The sequence below is a fragment of the Equus przewalskii genome, chromosome 17 (assembly GCF_037783145.1).
Source record: "Equus przewalskii isolate Varuska chromosome 17, EquPr2, whole genome shotgun sequence".
NCBI classification, from domain to species: Eukaryota; Metazoa; Chordata; class Mammalia; order Perissodactyla; family Equidae; genus Equus; species Equus przewalskii.
Window position 1 is genome coordinate 46,600,929 of NC_091847.1, and position 23,795 is coordinate 46,624,723.

General features: G+C 36.7%; 1 protein-coding gene across 3 annotated transcripts in view; it reads left to right on the forward strand.

The window, feature by feature from the left end:
* Positions 1-8,384: 8,384 nt before the first annotated feature.
* Positions 8,385-23,795, forward strand: part of XIRP2 (xin actin binding repeat containing 2) — a 73,092-nt gene continuing 57,681 nt past the window's right edge. Inside the window, exons 1-2 of one of the 3 annotated variants that reach the window (XM_070581531.1) lie at positions 8,488-8,665; positions 9,886-9,996. Coding sequence is in view for 2 of the 3 variants with exons in the window: in XM_070581530.1 (XP_070437631.1) it covers positions 8,659-8,665 (7 nt within the window). In the remaining variant the exon portion in view is untranslated. Of the gene's footprint in view, positions 8,666-9,885; positions 9,997-23,795 lie in introns of all 3 variants that reach the window. The other 2 variants (XM_070581530.1, XM_070581532.1) reach the window with 2 other exon arrangements.

The following is a 23,795-nucleotide window of genomic DNA, read 5'->3' on the forward strand; positions in this document are numbered from 1 at the left end:
TACTTGAGTTTCCAGACTCGGAGAAATTTCTTCCATTTTATTGCATTCACTAAACACTGTTGTTTGATTCTGAATGGTTATTTTTATTTCACTAAAGGAGTGTTGGTTTCTGTGCCAGTTTCAAAGTATTTGAGTTAATGTAGCTTTGTAAATTATAACTTTTGTTGGGGTGGTGCACTATATTGGTTTATCAAATTTTTTACCCCACTCTTTTTTTTCTTTTTGTCTTTATTCTTCTGATGAAATTTAAAATTTGGTCACCAGCTTAAGGTGCTTACCTTGCTCACTCAAATTAAAGTGTTTGCTTTTCTTTTTCATACCACTTGTTTTCTCCTTCATAAACTTATCCCACTTTATGTATAGCTATTTGTGTATTTACTAGGGCTCATGCATATTTTGTTCATCCTATAAATACTATATCCAGCATAGCACTAGTCATATAGGCTCTCCATAAATATTTGATGACTTACTCAATTAATGAATGTATGAGTGACTGAATAAATTCACCGAACTCAAAAGAAATCCAACTTGATTTTGTTTCCCCCACTTTTCTCCACTCTTGACATTTACTGTCACAGAATTTATTTTAATCTGTGATTAGAGCCCTGAATGATTAGATTGTTAAAGTAAGATAAGATTGGGATAAGGCAAATAAAATCAGGTTGTGCATTCTACAAGTGCATTCTTTTCTGAATACTTTTTTTGTGTTTACAATCAATTTTTTGTGTGTCTTTACTATCAATTTTATAACTGCATGTACAATATTTGTTTGGTTCTAATTCAAATAATGTCTTTTTACACAGTACATTTTGCCTTTCTTCTATTCTTGATTTTGAGTCATCTTTTGTAGGCTTGCAAATATATTTTAGTTGCTTCCCCAGTGAAGATATATTAATCATTTTCCTTGAGAAATTTTTTATATATTAAAATATCTGTCTCTATATCCCTTATACATAAATAATAGAAACTTGTCTGTAAAGAGAGTTCTTCATTCAAATCTATATCTGTCAGAAAAACAAACAAAAGCAAAACATTTTGCACACACTATTCCACTCTATCATTGTATATAATGTGTTAGTGAAGAACTCTGAGATCAGCTTGTCTTTTTCCTTATTCATTTCCCACCTTTAAAATTCAAAAATTGATAAGGGCATAACCCAGGTGTCTTGATGAGCCTTTGGTTTTGTCCTCTCAGATCTTTCTTCAGCTCAAAAACTTTTTCTTTTCTTTCAAATTTAATTATTTATATCCTTGCTATTTTTCTCTTTTTTCCTCTGAAATAGTTATGTTTCTTTGATCAAATCTCTATTCTTCATATCCATCATTATCTAGGTCATCATTTTCATCTCTTTGATTTTGCTCCTGCATTATGGAAAAAATTCTCAAATTTTTCCCCACTTCATTGATTGATTTTGGTTGTTTCATATGTGCTCTTCACTATCTCAAATGCTATTTTCATTTTTCTATTGAATTTTGCATTTTCTTGCAACCTGTTTTAGCCTTCACTTTTTCCATTCATTCGTTTCATCCTATTCTCTTCTTAATAATACCTAACGGTTTTGTAAAAGCTTCTCGTCCTGAATCTTTTTCAAGCACATCAAGAATATCACTTGTAAATTTTTCAGCAATTTCAGAATTTAAGAGCTATGTTATCAATTTGCCTCATCAAGTCAGTGCCCCATACCATCCTCCAGCAGCACTTCTTTGTGATGTCTTGACTTATTTCCTTTACTTGCTTTGTGTTGAGATTGATTCAGGCTTGGCATTTCCTTCGGATAGAGTGGGTGAATTTTTCTTATTTTACCGTCACTGAACACTTGACTCATAATTTCTCCCATACTTTTTCCTTTTTCTCTCTGAACTACATCTGAAATCTTTATTTTTTGGTCCTATTCAAATTTGCTGAATACGTGTTGAAACTTTTACTCCATACATTACAATATTAATTTAGATTATCAGATACAATATGTAAACTTTCCTTTGTATGGTGCAAAGCATGAAAAATTATACAAAGTTCCAACATGTACCCTCTGAAGTGTTTCCTTAGGAAACTAACAACCCCTCCCCTCTCCTCCCTTCTGTTCTGAGAGATGCAGTGTACTGATAGATATATATACTGAGAGGCGTAGGGCTGGAGATGAGTCAAGACTGTAGCTTGGGTTGGTCCAGATGGTATTTCACATGGTTTCGGGGGGAGACCTCCTGGTTTTGGTCATGGCTACTTGTGATTGTGGACTGAATCAAAGTGTTTCTTTGTTATTTGGGAAAACTTTGTGTCTCTCGATTCAGAGGGTCTTCTGGGCAATGTGCCATCCAAAGCCGTGATTCATGTTTGTTGCTCTCAGTGATAACCACTACTGAAAATTTTGTATAAATCAGCATATTTTCTCCTCCTCCTCTTCCTCCTTCTGTTCTCATCTTCCTTGTCTCTTCCTTATTTTCTTCTTTGTGTTCATCTTCTCTCTCACACAAACATACACACACACACAGACACACTCTCTCTCATTATTAGCAATTTGTGCTAATTTCTGCTGCTTTTTCTTTTTTCTTTCCTACTACTTTAATTGAAAGTTAATAAGAAACCTATCAGGAATATGTAGTCGTCTGTCATTTTTTAACCAGTTAGGTTCCTAATTATAACTTACTTATTTTTTTCTAGATTGAATTTCTTAGATTCCCTACAGTTCTTTTATTCATTCCAGTCTTTCTTATAAGAGACATGTCTAATCCAGATTATATTTAAAGCATAGGGATGATGCATACACTGAAGTACGTAGCAAAGAACATTTTTTTCCTTTTTTTTGTATTGGGAGCCAAGTCACTAGAAATTCCCTGAGTGTACACCTCAATGGTGAGTCAAGGGTCCTCATTTGGCTTATTAGGCAGGTGGTTACACATCCCTATTTGTCCTTAACCCTGGACTGTCCCAGATTGTGCTGTTGTGTTAATATAGTTATTAATAGTGTTTCTTTCACTCTCAAATCACCCTGGTTTTGCATGATAAATTACGTGATCACCCAACATAAGACTATGAAATATAATTTAAATATGACTCATATATGCCTGAAGGCCTTATTCATGCTTCCCTAGTATCGTGATGTAATTTTAATAGAATTAAACTTGAACAGGTGAAAATTATAGTTAATTAAATTCAGCTACAATTCAGTTACTAATACCCTAATCCTGCTCTCATGACAACTAAATGGGTCATGCCACCAACAATGTTCGGAGCAGACTGCTAAACCTTAATTGGTGGGCTAGTATTTCATGGATGCTGGATAACAATGTCGAATTTGAGTATTTATATAATCAAGTTATTTAAGTCTAAAAATTCTAGAATTTTGGTTCTTCAATTCTAAAGATCTTAGACAGGCCCCATTGGCCCAGAGATTACCTATCAGATGACTGAAATATAGTTGTCCCAACTTTAAAGTCCTCACTCATCCACTTCCCGTGTCTCTAGAGTGGTCACTGATTGTTCATTTTGCTACCATGCACAAAGCGAGCCTTGCCAGAGCCTGCCTACACCGTGATTCACTAAGCCTCAATATTTATTAATACGTGAAAGAGGTGATCCTTCACACAGCATATCAGTCAGCACATGTAATAGTGATTGGATGGATGGAACTTTTAGATTAGGATCAGGATAAATAATATTTCTCAAATAATCCAAATGTATGGAGTCAACAGAATTGAGTCCAATCCTCAGTTTTGCTAATTATTGACTCTTGTCTTTGGAGAAGTTACCTAACTTCACTCATCCTTGGTTTCCTTCTATGAAATTGTGATAACACCAAAATCTCAGAGTTGCTGTGAGAATAAGATAAAATAAATGTGAATCACCTAATGAAATCCCTGGCACAATTTCTTTATAAAGTGTAGATGTTATGATTAAGAGAAAATTAAAGGAAGAAGAAAGATTCACTGCTTTTCTTGGAAACTTTTAATATTAATGAACAAGAAAAAAAAGTGGATCAAATGAATTCCTAGATATGTCTGTTTTATGTCAAGGAGAATAGGCTTCAGCCAACAAACGGTAGTACCAGCAAAAATAGAAAGGGGAATAAATTCAAGATGACTGATGACCTAGTAAAGAAGCACATAGAATTTTGAAATCCCCTAAGCAGATACACTCTATTTCAGGTTATCAAGAACACCTACAAATGCGGATTCATAGGTGGACTCAAATTCATATATGAGTTTCACCTTGGAGGAACGCCTTTAGCAGTAGTATGACATTACGTATGTTAGTGTCTCTGTTCTGTTAAATATCCTTCATCATAGATAAGAAGTAGATTACAACTTGTTAAGAGAACAACTGTACGAGATGGCAGAAACAAGCTGGAATAATGGGGTGGCTCTATTGCCATTCACTTAGGCATAAACTGAATATAAGAGAATGTAGATGTGACTTGTCAGTAGCATATGCAAAAAAGACAGATTTTAATTGACTGTCACTATATGATTCAACAATGTCATATTCCTGCTGAAAATCTAATAAGCACTTTTTGATATTCAATATAAAATATCCAAACCAAAGCTTCCTATTTCTTATCCACCTGTCTTCCAAGTTACTAATTTGTCTTTTTCTGCCTCCAATCTATGGTTAAAACTTCCATTGAGTTCTTAATTTCTGATGCTGTATTTTTCAATTCTGGAATATCTATTTAATTATTATTATGTAATCTTAATTTTCTTGTGAAATTTTCCATATTTTCGTATACTTTGTTACCTTTTATATTTTCTTAAATATATCAGTCAGGATTATTTTAAAGTCTGTGTCTGCTAATTTAACTATCTACAACATTTGCTTCTTTTCCCTTTTTTTTTCCTCTTGGTTATCAGTGACAATGTTCCGTCTCTTTGCAAGCCAAGTATTTTTTTTAATTGAAAGTCAGGCATTGTGTTTTTAAAAACAAAGGTGAAAAAGCTCAAGATGATATTATTTTCATCAGAAAGGTTCAACCTTTCCTCTGCCAGGCAGACAGAGTGGAGGCGGGAGAGAGAGTGATCGCCTTAATTTAGGGTTTCATGGAGAATCTGCCAGATGCTATTCTCCTCAGCACTGAGACTACAGGAATCTCTACTCCAATTTTCAGAAGTTTTCAGCTTGAAGATTTAGCCTTATACCCTGTTAAGCTTTAGAATTTGGCAAATGTAATGAGGAGGAGACTGATCGTATTTGAGTCTACTGAAGTCACCAATTAGATCACCCCAAGGCTGATCAAGTTTTCACTGGTTCACCAAAATTTTCACTGGTTCATCTGTCTCCCATCTGCCAGGGGCCAAGACAGGATCCTTACTCAGTCTCTAACTCACTCCACACAATCCAGCACCTCCAGGGACAAAGCAGTCGTTGCAGATTAGTTTAGAGTCAATTCTCCTTTCCTTTGAGGACTTTTAACTGTTACCTGTCCTCCTCATGGATCTCTGTCTCCTAAGTGTCAGGAGAAAAACATAGGCTATTCCACTTTACTTTTCTGTGTTTGGGTTTATGATTGTAGCCCGCCATCCAGTGAAATTTTGGAACTGAGCAAATATCATGGGGAGAAAATCAAATTTGAGGTCCCACTACTCTCTAATTTTGTCACCTCAGTCCCATGTAACTGCCAAAATTTTGATGTTTTTCTGTCCCCCCGCAGCAGTGCCCTTCCTGGGCTGGGCCCAGAATTTCAGCCTTAGCTGCATCCAGAACTGACAGATCACCTCCAGGGACAGCCTCAACTCCTCAGCTCATGTTCGAAAGGTTCTTGCATTTCCTGAATTATACTCTCTCTAGTAGTTATTGTTTGGTTGATTTCTGATGCCTTACAGATTGTTTTTGTAACTGATCCAGGTTTTCTAATTGTTCTTAGTGGGACCATTGTTCTTCCTCTCACTAAAGCAATAGTCTTATGTAGATTCCAGTTGAGTACAATACAGGTTTTAATAAGTAGAGTCATCTAGGCATTGTGAAAACAATTTAGAGTTGGTTTATGGTTAGAGGGTAAAATTTTCCATTGGAACTTTCTAAGATTTTGATAAAAAGACTCACCTTATGGATCTTTCTACCTGTCTGTCTGTCTATCCATTTATCGATCATCTATCCATCCACCGTCCATCCATCCATCTATCCACCCATCCATCCATCTTGCATTCATGGTAACCAATTAGATTGCTATTGAATGAAGAATGAAAATCAGTGTCTGAAACAAATGAAATAACAAATGGTAAGAATCCAGGTGCTGACGTTTTCATTGTCTTCATGACTAAAATGAATAAACCAAATTGTATGATAGCTATTTAATTCTACAACTGAAAAATTTTGCTTAATCTTAGGTTAGTTAATTTATGCATACTACTATAGATCTGACATTTATTACTTTTAATCCATTACCAACTATTTTATAACGTTCCCCTAAGATTTATTTTACAATCCAGTATTTTTTTCTTTCAACGATGTATAATTGTTGAGTTTTGGGACTATCATAACAATGGAAAATTTATAATGAGAAAAATATGAAAAAAATAATTTATGTAGACATATTTAAATCAAACATTTCTTTTTGAGGAGCAAAAACAGAACGTTTGAAGAAAGGTTATCTCGAATGGAATTTAAAAAACAAGTGAAGAAAACTATCACTGCAATGGGGTGAGAAAGCAGGTAGTTTTGAATAAAGACAGAAAATGAAGAAGCTACAAGTCAGATCTTTGAGTAATTAACAATATTTTGAAAGAATAAAACCACCATAAGCATTATTAGCATCTATAGGCAAATGCAAGAGTAAAGTTGACCGTGCTTACATTGTAGGATCAATCTCCTCACACTTAAATCAAACTATTGTGAATTTAGAGCTAGTGCCCATTTTCTTAAGTATATAGCAAGATAAAGTAATAACAATAATAATTTTACGTAGATATTTTGTCCTACATTTAGACTGTAATGAGTATTTTATCCATAGTATGCCATTTAATCTTCATAACAATCATTTAAGTAGGTAAACCTAGTCCTGTTTAGTCACAGATGAGTAAAGTAAAGCTTAGACAATGCATTGAGACTTGACAGGTCACAGAGTTTAGTGTCCAAGCTGTGTTGAAAGCCTATGCTCCAAATCAGCATTGTCCAGCGGAACTTTCTGCAATCATGGAAGCGTTCCATATCCGAACAGACTAATACATAGCCACTAGCCACATGTGGAGATTGAGTGCTTGAAACATGGCTGGTGCAACTGAGAAACAGATATTTTAATTTAATTTAATTTTAGTCAATTAAAATTAAAATGGTCACATGTGTCCAGTAAATCCCACACTGGACAGCACAACTCTAGATAATTAGACTATCCTGCCTCTGGCACTGAAAGATCTTGTAGAGGATACAAGAACACCATTTTAGGAACTTTTCTTAGAGTTAATCAGCTAGAATATCACTCCTTGACTTACTTTTAATAGAACTCAATAACGTATATGGAAAAAAATGTAATGTACATATTTGTCTTTATTAGTAAATTTTATGGTAAATAGCTTACTTGTAAGCATTTTGTATGAAATTAACAGTGTATGTCAAGTGCTTTCCTTAAGTCGAAGGGCAATTTCCTCTTTCTTTATTTGAGTTTGCTGTGAGGCCATTTGGACACACACTTAACATCGCACTAGGAAAATAACAGAAAGGAGGAAATACAGGGGAAGCTAGTAGTTTTATATTTACTTAGAATGTATTAGAGGTTGGCATTATCGAGCTAAATGCAATTTTAGGAGAGATCTCCTTCTTCCTTCCGGGTCATGTAGGCAGGGTGTGCTGACTAAGCAGGGTGGCAGCAAAGGACGTTTAATATGATTCTCTCAGGAGCGTGTGAGGTGACTCCTTTCCCCTGCCTGCTCGTCCTTGTGCCAAGTGATTTCAAGCTAATGCTAATGTGCAGGAATCATAGGGTAGGTGTGCTCTGTTCTCTCAAGAATGCCTTCTCACCTCTTCTTCCCTCACTTTTTGAACCAATAGAGCACTTCCTTTACTTAGATAAACACTACAATAATGTTTTGCTTTTTATGTGAAGCCTCAAAAAGCAAACTAATGTTTTCCATTCCTAAGAACACTTTGTAGCATAAAAGCAATGTTTCTGTTTCTGAGAAACCAAATTCCACCGGAATAAATTGGGACTTTTCTACATGCTTTATATTCATATTCTTGACTCTTACAGATTAAAATTATTAAAACAAATGCAAGTAATTCACAGGCTTTAATCCCTCCTTTTCCTCATCAGTGCTGTTTACTTTTTTAGGCTTTGTTCAGAAGTTAAGAGTGGGCTTGATGGTCATGTCTGGAGAAGGGAGTTTGATTGACTGCACATGTGTTAGAGCCATGCATACATTAGCAAGGACACTACAAGGCAGAGTGCCCTCAGACACTCACTTCTGAAAAGAGTGGTTGACTCAGGCCCCACCTATACAGAGCTCAGTTCCTAAAAATAGGTGCCAAGTTGCATCCTTTAGACGCAGGGCTAAAATAAATTCAGCCATCCCATCTACTTGCTTGATAGACCCTTCAGTGGAGCTGGCCTCCACTCCGCTTGCTTTCAGGGGACTGGGAAATTTGCTGTACGTGAATCAAGGGAGGAAACTAGTCTGTGAAGAACTGCAAAGATACATGATACTTCCTCGAACTTGGGCTTAAGTCTAAATATTATGAAAGGTATGTGTAATGTAATCGTTGATACGTGTCTGCTTTCAGAGTTGTAATATATTCTTGCTGCTTGCTTAAGATCAATGAAGACCGTGGGTCAAATCATAATTGCTATAAAAAAATATTCAGTTGGATTTTTTTAAATGACAATACTTAGCATTACTTTATATTATTAAATTTAGGGCTTCCTATATTAATCTCTTTGCAAAATCATTAGCATTTTTCATATTTAGTATGGAAGAATAATGAGCCAAACCTGATAAACAGTCAGGAGTGAAAATTAGACTTCAACTTACAGCTAAAAGGGAAAACTGAAAAAAAATTAGTTTATCTTTTATGAGCGTAAATTGATAATATATACAATGAATACATTAAAAAATATAAACTATATTTCTTAGAATTTGTGAGGGAAAGGAAGAATTTAAAATATTTTCAGCTGTTGCAGCTTGGTCAGAGAAATGTATGAAAATTAATCTTTTTCCAGCCTTAGTTTGATTTCGTACTTCTTGAGCCAGCCACAGTCTCGTCTCCTCTGGGAGTATTGCTGGAGTAAGGATTAAAGAATCAGGTTCTTACATGTTTTGCAGAATTAAGAAAAGCACTGCCAGTTGGATCTGCCAGGCCTAATTATAGTAACTACAAACTTAAAGAGAGAAGACTGAGGTTTTACTTTAAAGGTATTATGGCCTATATACTCTTTCAAATGGATTTTTTTCTGTCTTCAATTGCCTGGGAACACCTTAATTTGGTCCTGTTGTGCCTTAAGTGTTTAGATGTTACACACTGAAGTGATTTGGGAGCGGCATTATACCAGAATCTCTTAAGACACCAACTAAAAGCAAGGACACTTTAAGATTACATAATTCAGGGTTTAAATTTAGCCAGCTGGTGCTGAACTGAAAGATATTTTATTTTTACCAGAGCTCTGTTTGGTCACTGATGAGCTGTAGGTTGTTTGAATTATTTTAAAATTTGATGTGGAGGATGCCAAAGGATGAGTAAAATATTTACCTCAGCTACCTTCACAGCCATGAATTTTAATATGAAAGAGCACCTGTTTTGAGTTTTGGAAGATATTGCTATCGAGTGGCAAAAATACTGAGTGAGAAATGAGAAAGTCTTGAAGTCTATGCTTAAATATTTCTCAACTTCTCTGCCTAATATTTGAATATTTTGCCTTCTTGCCATCAACATATAAATGAACAACTACATCCATTTTTGAAAGTCAGTCAGCATTTCAGATGTCTGCAATATGGTGAAGTGCCAGCAGTTTGGGAAAAATGTAACCTGGCTTTTGGAGCAAATGTTTCTGCTTTCATCTGGTGTTGGGCATCTTTAAGGTACATCTTCCCTCAATCTCCTGGAAAATAAAAGTAGACATTCTGTCATGATCACGGAGGGCTTTCCTTCAGAAAATGTTCATGTAAAAATGTCAGCCTGGGGCCTCAAGTCTCCGGTGATAACAGAGGAAGAGAGGTTTACTTTGGGTAAAAAGCCCACAAAGTTCGTGGATACTATTACCTTTACTATTGATAGCTGTCTGCTATCTAATCAGTTCCAGAATTCTGCCCCTCACTTACGTTTACCACAGTTGAACAGCTTCTGAGCATCAGTATTCTTTTTACTTGTTCGGTAAAATATGACTTAGGACGGGGTTGGACTCCCTGGTAACCTCGGCACTGGCAATTGCTACTTCCTCTGTTCTCTCTCTGTCTGTCTCTCTCATGCACAAACACAACTGCAGACATGAAGAGATCATTTTGTAAGGCCTGTTTGATAGCTAAGAGTCGTGTCTAGATTCACTAATTTATAGAGCAGAGCAGACACTGAAGTGGCTGGTGGTGTAATTCCAAGATTGTTGATTGAACAATCTGTGGGGGACAGAACTTAATTGACATGACATTGCCCTTTTTATTGGCTTCCCTTTTATGAAAGCATTTAAGTTACACTTTGAAATTTAAATTGTAATTTGTTTTTTCCTGCTTCTGAAACAAACCCTTGCTCCAATTAGAATTACAGCTTCATCTCTTACAGAGTGGTGAGTAGCTTCAGACTTTTCTGATTCAGGAATGTGTCTTATAGAACACTTATTTATTCCATATAGGTGCATGGCCTTTATATGACTGTGTGATATGTCATACTGTTTTTTTCCTGACATTACTTCTGACACCAAATATGTGGTGTTCTCTGACACCAACAAATTCTCCAATCCTCTAGTACCAACGGGTGTACAACAATTCAATTCAATTCTCACACTAACTCCCGTAGTTAGAGAAGACCCCACAAGCAGCCCCCACTTCAGCAGCTAACTCAGGGTACAACTCAGGAACAGCCAAATGGAAGAGATGCTGAGGGCAAGATGAGGTGGGGGTGAGAAGGAGTGGCACAGGGCTTCTGTGTCCTCTCTGGGCTCACCACCCATCAATGCATTCACCAGCCTGGAAACTCACCAAACCCTGTTGCTCAGGGGTTTTTATGGAGGTTTCGTTTCCATAGGATGATTTACTAAATCATTGGCTATTGGTGACTGAATTCAATTTCTAGCCCCTCTCCTCTTCTCAGAGGTAGGAAGTGGGGCTGAATGTTCTGACCCTCTAATCATTCAGTTTTTCCGCCATCCTGAAGCTGTCTCTGCTCCTCCCGACCCCCATCGGAGGCCAGGAGTTCTCATTAGCCTACCAAAGACACTATCACTCAGGAGATTCAGAGATTCCAAGAGTTTCTGTGGCAGGAACTGGGGACAAAGACTAAACATATTTTTTATTATACCACATATGCCCAAAATGTCTCTTTTCCTTTGAAATGCTACCCATGAACTCCAGAATAAAAACTTCATACCATTTACTTTTCTAACCCCTGAAATCTCTCTCTTGCAAATTTAACTAACCCGAGTATTTTTCCATTTGTAAGATATATCAGTAAAAGCACAAAGAACAATGACAATTAGACAGTTGGGCAATGAAAAAAGCAAAGGTTTTGTTTTCTTAACAGAGTTGAAAATCAGCAAATTCAATGAATTATTTGTATGAGTTTGATGCTACAAATGACGGGGTAGCTATATTTAATGATTCTTGGGACTTTGTGGGTCTTAATGATGGCATAAAAATAATCTGCCAGGGAGCAGCACAATAGCTTATCCAAATTCCTGGTGGGGTAGCTGTACTTCTTAAACTGTCACCAAAGATAAAAGGAATTTATCACATGGACAATGCAAAGAACCTCAGTGACTACTTGGTTTTAACACTTTTAAATTCTAGATAGAAAAACTGGAGGCATGGGAACATTCAGTAGTAATTCTTATAAGATTTAAGCAGAGAAACTAGAAGCCAACTCTCTTAACTTATATTTCAGTACTGTATGTCATTCTGCAAATCTTTGTGCCACAACGTCAAGCCAACCCCACTCCACTCCCATGATTTGGGATGCATTTCGAGGTAAACCTTGATAAAACCTTTTTTTTTTCATCAGTAGCTTTTTGCTGCATTTTAATTTGCACTTCATGTTTTTCTCAAAATTAGAATAAATTGTGGAAAAAGAGACGACGCACATATTCAGTGAAAACCCAAAAAATGATGATTGCTTTATTTTTTAATTGTATTAAGCACTTAAGTTTTCTCATCTGCTGTTCGATGAGCTCTTTCCGCTGCCCCCACTGTCTTGTCATTGGACACATCATTTTTCACTGCTCTTTTTGGCTGGCCTTCAAGTAGGTTTTTGTCTTCCACATTGTCCTAATTGTATGCAGGATATGTCCCGTTGCCTGGTGAACTGAATGCTTTAGATGTGTCCGACTGTTCAAAAGTAAATGATGGCCAAATTGCTCCAGGCATACATATGGCTTAAAATAAATGTAATGCTAAAAGAATTTATTTGAGAATTTTCTCTGTTAGTCAAAGATCCAATATCATCTTCCTCCAAAATATAAATATATCAGCATGTGTATTTCTAAATGCGTTAACTTGGTAGTTACCAACACTGAAAAGCTTAAAAAAAAATCACATCACCATTAATTTTAAAAGCAAAGTCCAGCATTATAAATGGTTGCAAAACATGTTTTCACTTAAAGTTCAATAAATGTGAACTGAATATAAAATAACATTTGAATAACAATTATATCATTTTATTTTTTAATTCATAGGAACTTAACTGCATTGAAATAAATTGTAGGTAGAACAAACATAAAGTAGCTGGGTTTTTTAAAAAATTATATTAAATTTTGGTAAGTAGCATCACATTTCCCCGTCGAATTGCACTATAACTTCATGGGTCTTTAGCAATAACTCTGTTGTTGTCACTTATTTTGTTTTTTAGTAAGCTTTGTCATAATAAGAATTCAGCTTTACCTTATCTAACCAGTAAGCCTTTTTGTCAAATAATTACAAGTTTTTAGGTAAGTATAGTACATAAGTGCTCCAGAGAAACAGCAAAAAAAATCTTTGTGTAAAGCTAAGGATCACCTTTTAATTGATCTGTTTTGTATGTTAGAAGTTTTGACAATTGACACAGGTTTGTATTGTCAAGTTGAAATATTCCAGGAAAGGGACAAGAATAAAGTGAGTTTGTTCAATGTTATTAAAGGAGGGTCAGGTCCAGCTACAAGCTTGATTTAAAATTCACTGCCTCTGCTTCTATTGGATCCCGAGCCATTTTTCTGAGCCCTGTACAGGGTAGAAGACTACTGTTTTCCTACAAGGGGCAAGTCCAGCAGCAGTTTCCAGTTGGAATGCAGAGGACAGAGCTGGGGTGCCAAAGGAAGAGCGACTGGAATCAGTCAGCAGCTTGATTAGCTCCTTCTATCCTCTGTGCCATTGCAGGGTCCTCCGAGGGGGGACACAGCTCCATAGAGCCCTTACTTCCGTAGTAGAAATTATGCTAGCCCTCGGAGTCCCAGGGGACTCAAAAACAGTTATTTTTAGGACTGTAACTACATTAGTGCATGTCTGCTTCAGTCACTGACTCATTCTGGAATGGGAATAATTTCGGGATTCGTCGTTCATCTATCATCCAGAGCGGGCCAACAGATGCAACTTTTATTCTGCAAAATTTCAGAGAAATGAAATTTGAAAGGAAGGCATCTGTTTGTATTTAAGTTACAACTTTTTTTTTCTTGAAAAGATCTAATCCAGCTATTGCAGTTATCAACTTAAAACTACTATTTATAGTTTCTAATACCCTACTTCAAACTTCAATTTTCATTTCTTTTCATTTATTTCACCATTTCAACCCAAATGGCCCCAGCTTCTTGACTATGTTATTATATTATGGTATTACCATTTCTTTTAATTATCCACAATGTGCTCATATATCTATACACATATATGTGTATGTGTATATGTATATATTATTTCTGCAAAGCATGGTATTGCCTGTCCTTCCATATTGCTTTCTATTTCTTTCATATTCTCAAAGTCCATTTAGATGGTCAAAGAAAGATGAGCAGTCCTCAAGCAATAACCAATAATCACAATATCATTCATAATGACACCTCTTTGTACCCTTTGTGTAACATTGTGTAGAGAGCCTGACATGGAATTTTGTAAACATTTGTATTGAGAAAATGTCAAGCTGTATTTTAATAACCATAATAATTTTCTACATGATTATTCTTCCAGGAATAGATCTATAAAAGGAATTCCAGGAGTTGTTACATAAAATTTTATTATTGATATTATCTTTACATTTTGATCAATCTGAATAGTTCTTGAAATTAGAAAGATTTCACAAATGGTGTGCTATGTTCTCTCTTTCCCTTTCTCTTTTCTTCCTTTTTGTCCCATTTCTATTAAAGATATCTGCAAAATATTGCCTAACACTAGATGTTAACTATCTATCCTTAAGATGTATGAATGTCCTCAATTTACCAGAATCAGAAAATCATCATCTCCTAGGGCCAGAAGAGGTTCCAAATGAACCTCACGTAATACTGTACTGGGAAAACAGAAAATACTCTCAGGTAAACCCTAATTGTTTGAACACAGACTTTGGAACCAGACTGGGTTTGAATTCTGGATCTTACGCTTACCTACTGGTTGACTTTGGCTAAATTATTTACTATCTCTGTGTCTATTTCCTCATCTGAAATTGGAGATACTAATAGTATCTATCTAAAAGAGTTGTTTTGAGTATTAGATAGATTCATATTTGTAAAGTGACTAAAGCAATAGTATCTGGTACATAGTAAGTGCTATGCTGTATAAGCTTCTTCTATTGTTTTCATTATTGTTATCATTTAATACATGAGGGTAATGTAACATAATAACCATTATCTTGTCCCAGAGAGCAAGATCTATAAAGTACCAAGTTATCCTAGGTGCTAAACATTCAAAATAACACCACAGTAAAAACTGTTTAAGGGAGAAAACTGTCTCCCTGATTTAATAGGTTGTTCTGTTGAAAAAGGCATCCTCAAGTTTCAGAGATGCACTCTTGAGCTCAAATTAAATTTCTATCCTCCCTGGAGTTTTAGAAAGCTATTAAGTGCCCTCTTTCTATTATAATCATCCCGACACTTGAAACTAAAAACATTTCAGTTATCCTTGGTCATGTCAACATCACATTACTTCAAGAAGCTAAATTCTTCAGTGACCTCAACCCAAGGATTCCATCTTCTTTCCGATGGAGCTGCTCCCAGCCATGCATTGGACCTAGTCATTACTTTGACTTAGTTCTTGGACTCTCAAAATATTCTCTTAGATCACAATTTTGTTTCTTTTCAACTAAAACTGATCTTGACCCTCAGCATAGTCTTCCCATTCTCAACACATCCTGCCCATCAACCCCTCTGCCTTTATTTGCCTCCTCTCTCTGTAACTTGGATCCACTCACAATGTCTGAGTAAAGATGGAAAGAGAACTCTGAGGAGGGAGGGAGGCACTGAAAGATAGGGCTGTGGGGACTACGCTGTTTATCAAGGGAACCTAAAGCAGCAAAGGCACGGAAGAATCCAATAGTTGGAGAGAAAGCAAAAGATGATGAGTCCGTGAAATGGTACAATCCATCAGGTTTGAGAGATGAAGCTAAGATATAAACAGTAAAATAAATCACAAGGTCCGAAGTAAGGAGGACTAAAGACAAGATAGGATGGAGCCTGGAATGGACCAGGGCACATTTCAAAACTAAGACCAAGAACAATTCAAGAGTGTTGGAGGCCTGGTATTAAGGGCTCCTGACTCCAGGCTTCAGGGATAGGTCTAAGAGCTTAAAGGAACCATGCCAGACCTAATGCTCACTCAGCCTGGGCCCCAGTGTCATCTGGAACAGTGCAGTTTCCATTGACCCCCGTTTCATTTATCCCCACATTCTTGAGCTAACCACCTCACCAAAAGCCGATTCAGCATTGTCCCCATAACCTGCTATTTTTGCTCCCATTCCAGGCTGTGGAATATACATATATAGTTATAGTTATATATCACTAATATATAGGTATCAGCTTTTATACATATAAACTATATATAACATTAAATGTATATAGTTAAAAATTCACGCTTTTGCACATATGCTAATATTCAACAATCATTTTATTTACTTTTAATTGACTCTTTAGCACATTCACCATTATTCCTGACAATCCTAGATGTTCTCTATTGTAATACACAGCTGGAAAATTTGAGAATGGGAACAAGTTTATGGGTAATTTTTTTTTTTAAAGGCCATGTTGGGTTTTAAAAGGTTTGGCAACATAAAATTAGGGCTTAACTAGTTACTAGAGCTATACTTTGGGTGTAATACGAATGAAGCTGACATCTGATGGAATGTGTGTGGTAAGACAAATACAGAAGACTGCGGATGGAGCCCAGGAGACTATACATGGCTGGGTGTCAGGAGTTGTGTATGTTTCAGGAGACTGGTCAAGCTAGAGGAGCGGTATTTGTGTCTGGTCTAAGCCACCCACCAAATCCACACTCAAGTTTGAGATTTTATAAAGAGCAACGCAGAAAGTGCTGCCAAGCACCAGCATTTTTAATTCTTCCTTCTAAGATACTTTCTGAAATGGCAAGTGTCAGGCTTGGTGAGGTTTATGACATTCTCCTCAGGCCGTGCACTGCTGGTGAAAGGGACCTAGGGCTTTCTACCACATCTGCTTTCCTGGGCAGCCTTCCAACTCAGAAGTGCACTGGGGCACCCTGAAAACCTACTGAGGTCTTCCTCCCAGATTTCACAAAACAAATAGGATACTACTTGTATTTAAATGGTCTTCTAAGGAAAAATGTGTGTGCATGTGTGTGTGTGTTTGCATGTTCTATCTGTACTTCTGTACTTGGTCCCTGGGCTGGGGAGGCTAGTTATTTATTCTGGACAGAACTGTGATGGAGACATGAATGTATTTGGAATTTTTTAGCTATCACACTTTTCTAATTGCTTTCTGCAAATATGTAATAACAGGAGAATTTCTGGCAGAAATTTAATTTGGCAGAAAGCCCAAAGTTGACTGGTTGCACTTTCCAAGCAAACATTTTTGTGCAGTTCTGATTTTCATCTGCTCCTGTGGTGTCCTACTGAGCAGTTTTGGTGATGAGCTGGATTTCAATGTGGGAGACTCACAGGTTCACAGGCAAGAAGTTTATTTTTGCTTCCTCCTGGAAGCTCTAATCCCAATTTTCACATAACTTCTCTGTGCTGCTTAAATAACTTCTGTTGCAGAATTTAGAACTTGTTTTCTACTCTTTAAAAGAAGTCATAGAGAGAAGGTAACAAAATCTGTCAACAGGAACCATAAAAAGATGGGCATTGAATTTTATAATATTATTTCAAGGCAAATTCATTCAATAAATGTTTAATGGGCATCCACTGTGTATAAACCGTGATGTCAAATGCTAAATAGCTGTGAAGTTGGCCATGTTAATCTCAACTGTCAGTTTACCTTTTGGCAATCTAGGAATTTTAGTTTCAGGTAATAATAAAAATTTAATAATCAGTTCTGCATAAATGTTAGGAAAGGCTCTGGCACTCATTATTAGGGAAAGCACAAGCCTCTCATTCTTAGAAATGCTTTATATTTCTCCTACCCCCACAAAAGGGCCAATAAGGACCATTTCTGGCTGCTGAGTGACGGTCATCCTTCCACATTCACAATGTATGTGTTGCCATTTTGTAAACTGATGAAGTTAAGAGATTCTTTGACTGAAATCACGGTAGATAGGGTTATGCAGGCTGCTAGAAGACTTCAGAGGTGGAAACTGATGCTGAGTCCTGGCTAGAGGTTGATAACCTGTAGTAGTAGTTAAGTGTGTAAAATTTTTTAAATGGTCGTTAAAGACAAACAAGGAAATGCTTAACTTTACAGCCTAAGTTTCCTTTCAGGTGAGTCGTCCTAACACAGTGGGAGGTCATACTAAGTTGAGATGACTTGTCGCTCTGCCCAATGCTTTTGGTGCTCAAAAGGAATAGTCTAGGAAAGTGATTCTATTTTAAAATTGTGAAAGCCTAGCTTCATATGTAATTTTACAAAGAGACCCAATACATAATTTTGTAATTCCTTTTTACATTTCATTCCCCCCACCTTCCCTCCTCTCACCTTCTACTAGATTTTAAATACCGTTGGTTTAGGAAAACTTTTGTTGCCAAGTTTTAATTAAATTCTTTGTTGCTCACAGATGTTACTGTCAATGTGCAAGGAAAAGGGCAAGTTTCAATCTGAATAATATTTAAATGCTGATTTTTACACTTTGCTCTTTAAAAACAGAAGTGAAATAAGCAGCATAAACTGAGTTCCTCTACTTAACAGGATTAGATTTTGAGTCTGAGGGAAAAGAAACAAACGCCAATGCCAAATTTTTAAAGAAAAATAGCTATAAATAACTTAAGGGACGATGAGACTGGCTAACTATGTACACTGGGTATCTTAGGCAGGGGAGACTATTAGATTACGTGCACTCTTTGGACTTTTCCTAGTACCAGCATATCATTATGAATCTGACATCATCTCTTTCTTTTGAAATTACAGACTACATTTGTACACCAAGGGCATTTAGGGCATGGTAATGGTGACAGGGGAAATAACACAGCACCTGACAGATTCAAAGTTTTGATACAATAAAATTATTATAGCTTTAATTTATCAACATCGCTGTTCTAAATGTAAAAGACTGTTCACATTATCCAGTGTCCTCTACCATGTGGGGGACAGTAATCAGAAAGCAGTGTGAGGATACAAACATTTGAACTAGATGCCAATGACCTTTCATCTTAGAGCACGTTAGAAGAACCTGTACTTTGGTAAGAAAAACAGTATCCTACGTGGATTCTTAACATTTCTGCTTAATGTTAGCAGTTTTATCTTCTCACCCAAGATTAAATGAGTAAAGAACACATCGTTTTGAAAGTGCTCATTTCTTGAGGTAGAATCTTTCTTAGTCCATCACTGTTCTGTAGGAGTGAATTTACTTCCAGAGGAGTTGGTTACTCACCAAGCCGATGTGTTGCATTATTTAAACATTCGCACTTTTCTCCTTGATTGCTTAGCTCTCCCAAATAACGTTCTGTGAAAGCATGTGGAATTAGCGTGGTTTCCCTTCTTTGACTGAGTCTATCAGCCACCAAATTCAAAAGAAAACATATCAAAGTAGGCTGCTGTCTGTGGACCTAGGCAGAGAAAGCAATTTAAACAAAGACTTTCTTAGGGTCGTTGAAAAGAACTTGTATAAATTCAGAGACTGAATTTCTCTAAGACAAAAGGTGGGTTGAATTAAATACATTTTAATATTCAAAGGAAAAAGATGATTAGTAGGAGAAAAGCTGCCACAGCATCAATTCTCTGAGTCAGTGACAGTCAGAATTTGATGATTTAGCTTTCTTTTAATCTCCTTTGCCAGAATAAATTTCAGATGCTAACGTTAACAGAGAGGTGAATCTCGGAAACAGGGTGAAGAATCAGTGAATTCTTGAGAAACAGATCCAGAAATCTCTGGCTATTCCAGAACACTAGCACAGAAATGGTTTAAGGTAATGGGAAGAAATTAATTTTCCTACCTCTGCTTTTGCTTGAACAACTTACAGGTGGACATGCCAGGAAGCTATTTTTCAAAGCTGCAGTTATTAAAGCTTCATCTCCATTATGTTCCTGTTACTTATTTTTGATCTGTTGAGTGCCAACAGCACACTTGGAGCTAAACAAAACAGTTCAGTACACATGAACTAGCTTCATATGGGATTTTACAAAGCCAACGAGAGACAAAAGTGGATCGTTTTAGGGAAAGACAGACTCTTACCTGGTTTGCATGAGTCATCTCCATCTATCAGCAAATTGCTTTGACCCCAGAATGAAATCACTTTCTGCATATTCTGAAGGCCCTGTTGGACATTTTAACCAGTCTGTTTCTGTAATGCCTTTCAGAGGCGTGTACATTTCCTGCTAATCATGGACTGAGCTTGACAATTGTCTCTCTATAGCTGAAGGAGGGAGTACATTTGCTTGCCATTTCTCAAGTTCCAGCCTAGAAAAACAGGAAGAAGATGACGTTCTGACAAAGGCACTGCCCACTAGAAACCGAGCCACATGTGAAGGAGGATTGAGAGAGCTGGGAACTGCAGGGAAGTTTGGGAAAAGGAAAAGCAGAATTGAAGCAGAAGGAATGAAAAAAGGAGTACGTTAGGAAATAATGGGTGACAAAAAGAAGCTATATCAAAGAGGTAGCAACTCAGGGAGAGGTGGAATAATGTAAAATGATATGAAATTTGAGGATTTTCTAGAACAGAGACTTTAGGAAGAAAGGGATGGAAATCAATTTAAATAGAAGGAATACTCAAATTAAATAGAAAGAATACCTATATTCAAACCAACTCTTTGTCTAGAGATGTTCCTCACAAGGTAGTTTCGCAGTGCATAAGTACTTAGTGGAGCAACAGAGGAATGAATCATAAATGAGGAATCCAGGATCCTTCTCTTTGTTTTTGGTGGGCAGCAGAGACTTAGGGAACGGCCCAGTCATCACCACGCAGCTGGTCCAGGCCAGGGTTCACTGTGCCAAGTCCACTGCTCAGAGGCACCTTAGGGAAATGAAAAAGGTGAGTAACTTTGAGTGATGGCTTCATGATTTAGCTAAAATATATACAGCAAGGGAAAATGTGAAGAACCATTAGTGGGTGAAAAGGAACAGATCTGTCCCTAAAGTGGGAGATACTAGGGTGACTTTCATGAACTTTACATTTTCAGAGGACTGCCATGTTGCTGGCTGGTGAACAATTGGTGGTTCATCAGCTAGTGTCAAAAACACAGATAAACCAATGCTTTGAATATCATATACATAGAGTTAGTAATTTCTTCTCTTATATTCTTTCTCCATCCCTGTGCCCATATGAGTAGGATGATGCCACCTTTCTTACCCCAATCTCATGGTGTAATCATCTATTCTTTCATGATTTATTGTGTTCTCCTTGTTTCAGGCAACATGGTGGATGCTTGGCTTATAAAGAGGATTCTTGGTTTGATAAGAGTCTCCTTACAGAAGGCTTTAGATTCAGGTGGACCATTTGGAAAAATTTCATAACTTTTCTTATTCTCAGACTTTTAGCATCTCAGATTATCTGGATGATAATACCGAGAGTCTATAATAATGCCTAGGGTGACTGGAAGCTAGTGAGTATTCATTATTTACTACATGCAAGATACTATGTAAAACTTTACTTTTATGAAATCTCCTTCAGTGCTCACAGGCAATCATAGGATATAGGCTACATTATCATTCTCATTATATAGGTAAGAAGGAAGCTTACAGAGGTTAAGCAATTTGCTTAAAGTCAAAAGTAATTATCAGAGATAGAAGCTTCTGGGTCCAAAGTTGATGGTTAATCTCTTTGGGGGTCTTCCTCATCCAGGATAAAGTGCCCAAGCCAGAACCTGGTGCAAAACAGGTTTACAAAATTAGTTTAGCTCTGCCTTGTGGTGGAGGATCTTGCATGTTGGTGGAGGGTGAGAGAAGTGGGGAGGACAGAGGGACTCAATGATATAATAAAAAGTAATAAGAAAAATAGAAGAATAACTTTAAAATTTTGGGAGAGCACAGCAGAGGGAGCTACTCACTGCCTGGGTTAAGTGGGAACAATCTGAAGAGAAATTGAGCTACTATGAGGCTATATGTAAGTGACTCTTCAGCCTCATCAAGTCTGATTGGCTTCATCCATTTTAATCTAATTTTGTCTCAGGATAAATAAACGTGGTTTTGGTGTTGGGGATGTGGTGTGTCTGCCACCAAGCTTCTCAAGACTCCTTACCTAAGGAGGGCTCCATTTGGTGTGTCTTCAGACAGGCCCACTTCCTTAGCGGGCCCAGCCATCTGGGAACTAGTTTTATTCAGAAGTCAGTATGTTGAAATGTTGCCACCTGTTGTGTTTCTGTTTTTAGAGAGAAGGCCAGATCAACACTTCTTAGAATACTGTATTTCTTGAGGATCTCTCTGATGTTTTTCTTTTCTTCTGTTTTCAAGTACAGCAGAACTGAATATAATGGTGATTAATTCATGCCCAGCCCTGAGCACTGTGCTTGGCCAACAGTAGAGGTTTATTGAATGTACGATTAAAGCTTTGAGAGGAAAGTTTATCAAATACCATCATTGTATACCTGGGATGCAGATTTAAACAAGAGGACACTTTGATGGAAGCATGACACCACCTCCCGTGCCCTGGGGCTGAATAGATTAACAGAAAATAAGAGAAATGGTCTTTGCTTTGCATTTTCCTTCCCTTATAGTAAAGTTCATCCCTCTCCCTGTGAGCTTGGATCAATACCTAACCCCATCTCAAGTTTGATCTCTATGGTGACTGAAGAACTATAACTGAAGAATTTACTTTGACTCCTAACTATAAACTCAGCCTTATAAGGCAGAAAAAGGAGCCCCTTAGAGTTGCAGAAATTCAGCTTATTGGTTTCCCTTTGATTTATCCCTAAATTCACTGAATAAATGTCTAGAAAGAATTTGTGTGTAGATATTTAAGAAGCAAAAGGGAAGATACATATCCTTAATTAAAAGTTATAATAAAATGTTATATTTTATGAAAAATATTTACATAAGGGACTGTAGAGAGTTCAATAGCCTTGTATTCAGAAATACCTAAACTCAGTTCCAGGCTCAGCCACTTACTATATGACTTTATTTTTATTTTTATTTATTTTTAATTTTTTTGAGGAAGATTAGCCCTGAGCTAACATCTGCTACCAATCCTCCTCTCGTTTTTTTTTTTTTTTTTTTTTTTTGCTGAGGAAGACTGGCCCTGAGCTAACTTCCATGCCCATCTTCCTCTACTTTATATGTGGGATGCCTACCACAGCATGGCGTGCCAAGTGGTGCCATGTCTGCACCCAGGATCTGAACCAGCGAACCCTGGGTCACCAAAGTGAAACATGCAAACTTAACCACTGCGCCACTGGGCTGGCCCCTGACTTTATTTTTAGAATGTTACTTTCTTCATTAGTAAATGGAAATAATACCACCTATCAGATATGATTGTTGTACGAATTAGTGCGATAATACATGTAAAATGATTAACACATAATTGACATTCATTAACAGTAGTTATCATTCTTATAAAGCAATATAAATCTGTGCTCGGAAAATGTCTAATAAGAGACTTATGTTGTAAAAATACGCATCATCTACAGGCATTTAATGGTTCTAATTTATTTGACCATTTCAAAGAAATTTAAGTCATTTTATTCTATTACTGATTTTTTTAACTGGCCAATTCTTTAACTAAACTAAGTAATTAATTCAAACATTTAACAGCAATATGATTAAATTTCAAATATGCCCAAACTAGCAATATTAATGTACTGGTGATTATCTAATTTCTGACTAAATTCTGTTCATTCATAACTGCTCTAGTACCAGGAGCACTTCATGTGCGATGCTAGGAGCCGCAGAAAATGGAATTCAAGTTTATATTACAATAAGTTATTATAATTAGAAATGGCAATTCTGTTACCCAGAGAGATGACAATCTAAATGGGCATTTAAGCTGAGTCGGATCTATAAGTAGGTGGACATTTCTTCAATGGCATGAAGAATAACTTCAAAGATGTTTCCATCACAGGGTGATTTGTGTATATAAGTCTTTGAGATTCAGGGGATCTGGAACTGAAATATGCTTTAAAGAGAATCTACTGTGTAGTGATTCCTTACTCGTACAGGTGTATGTAGGTGTACAG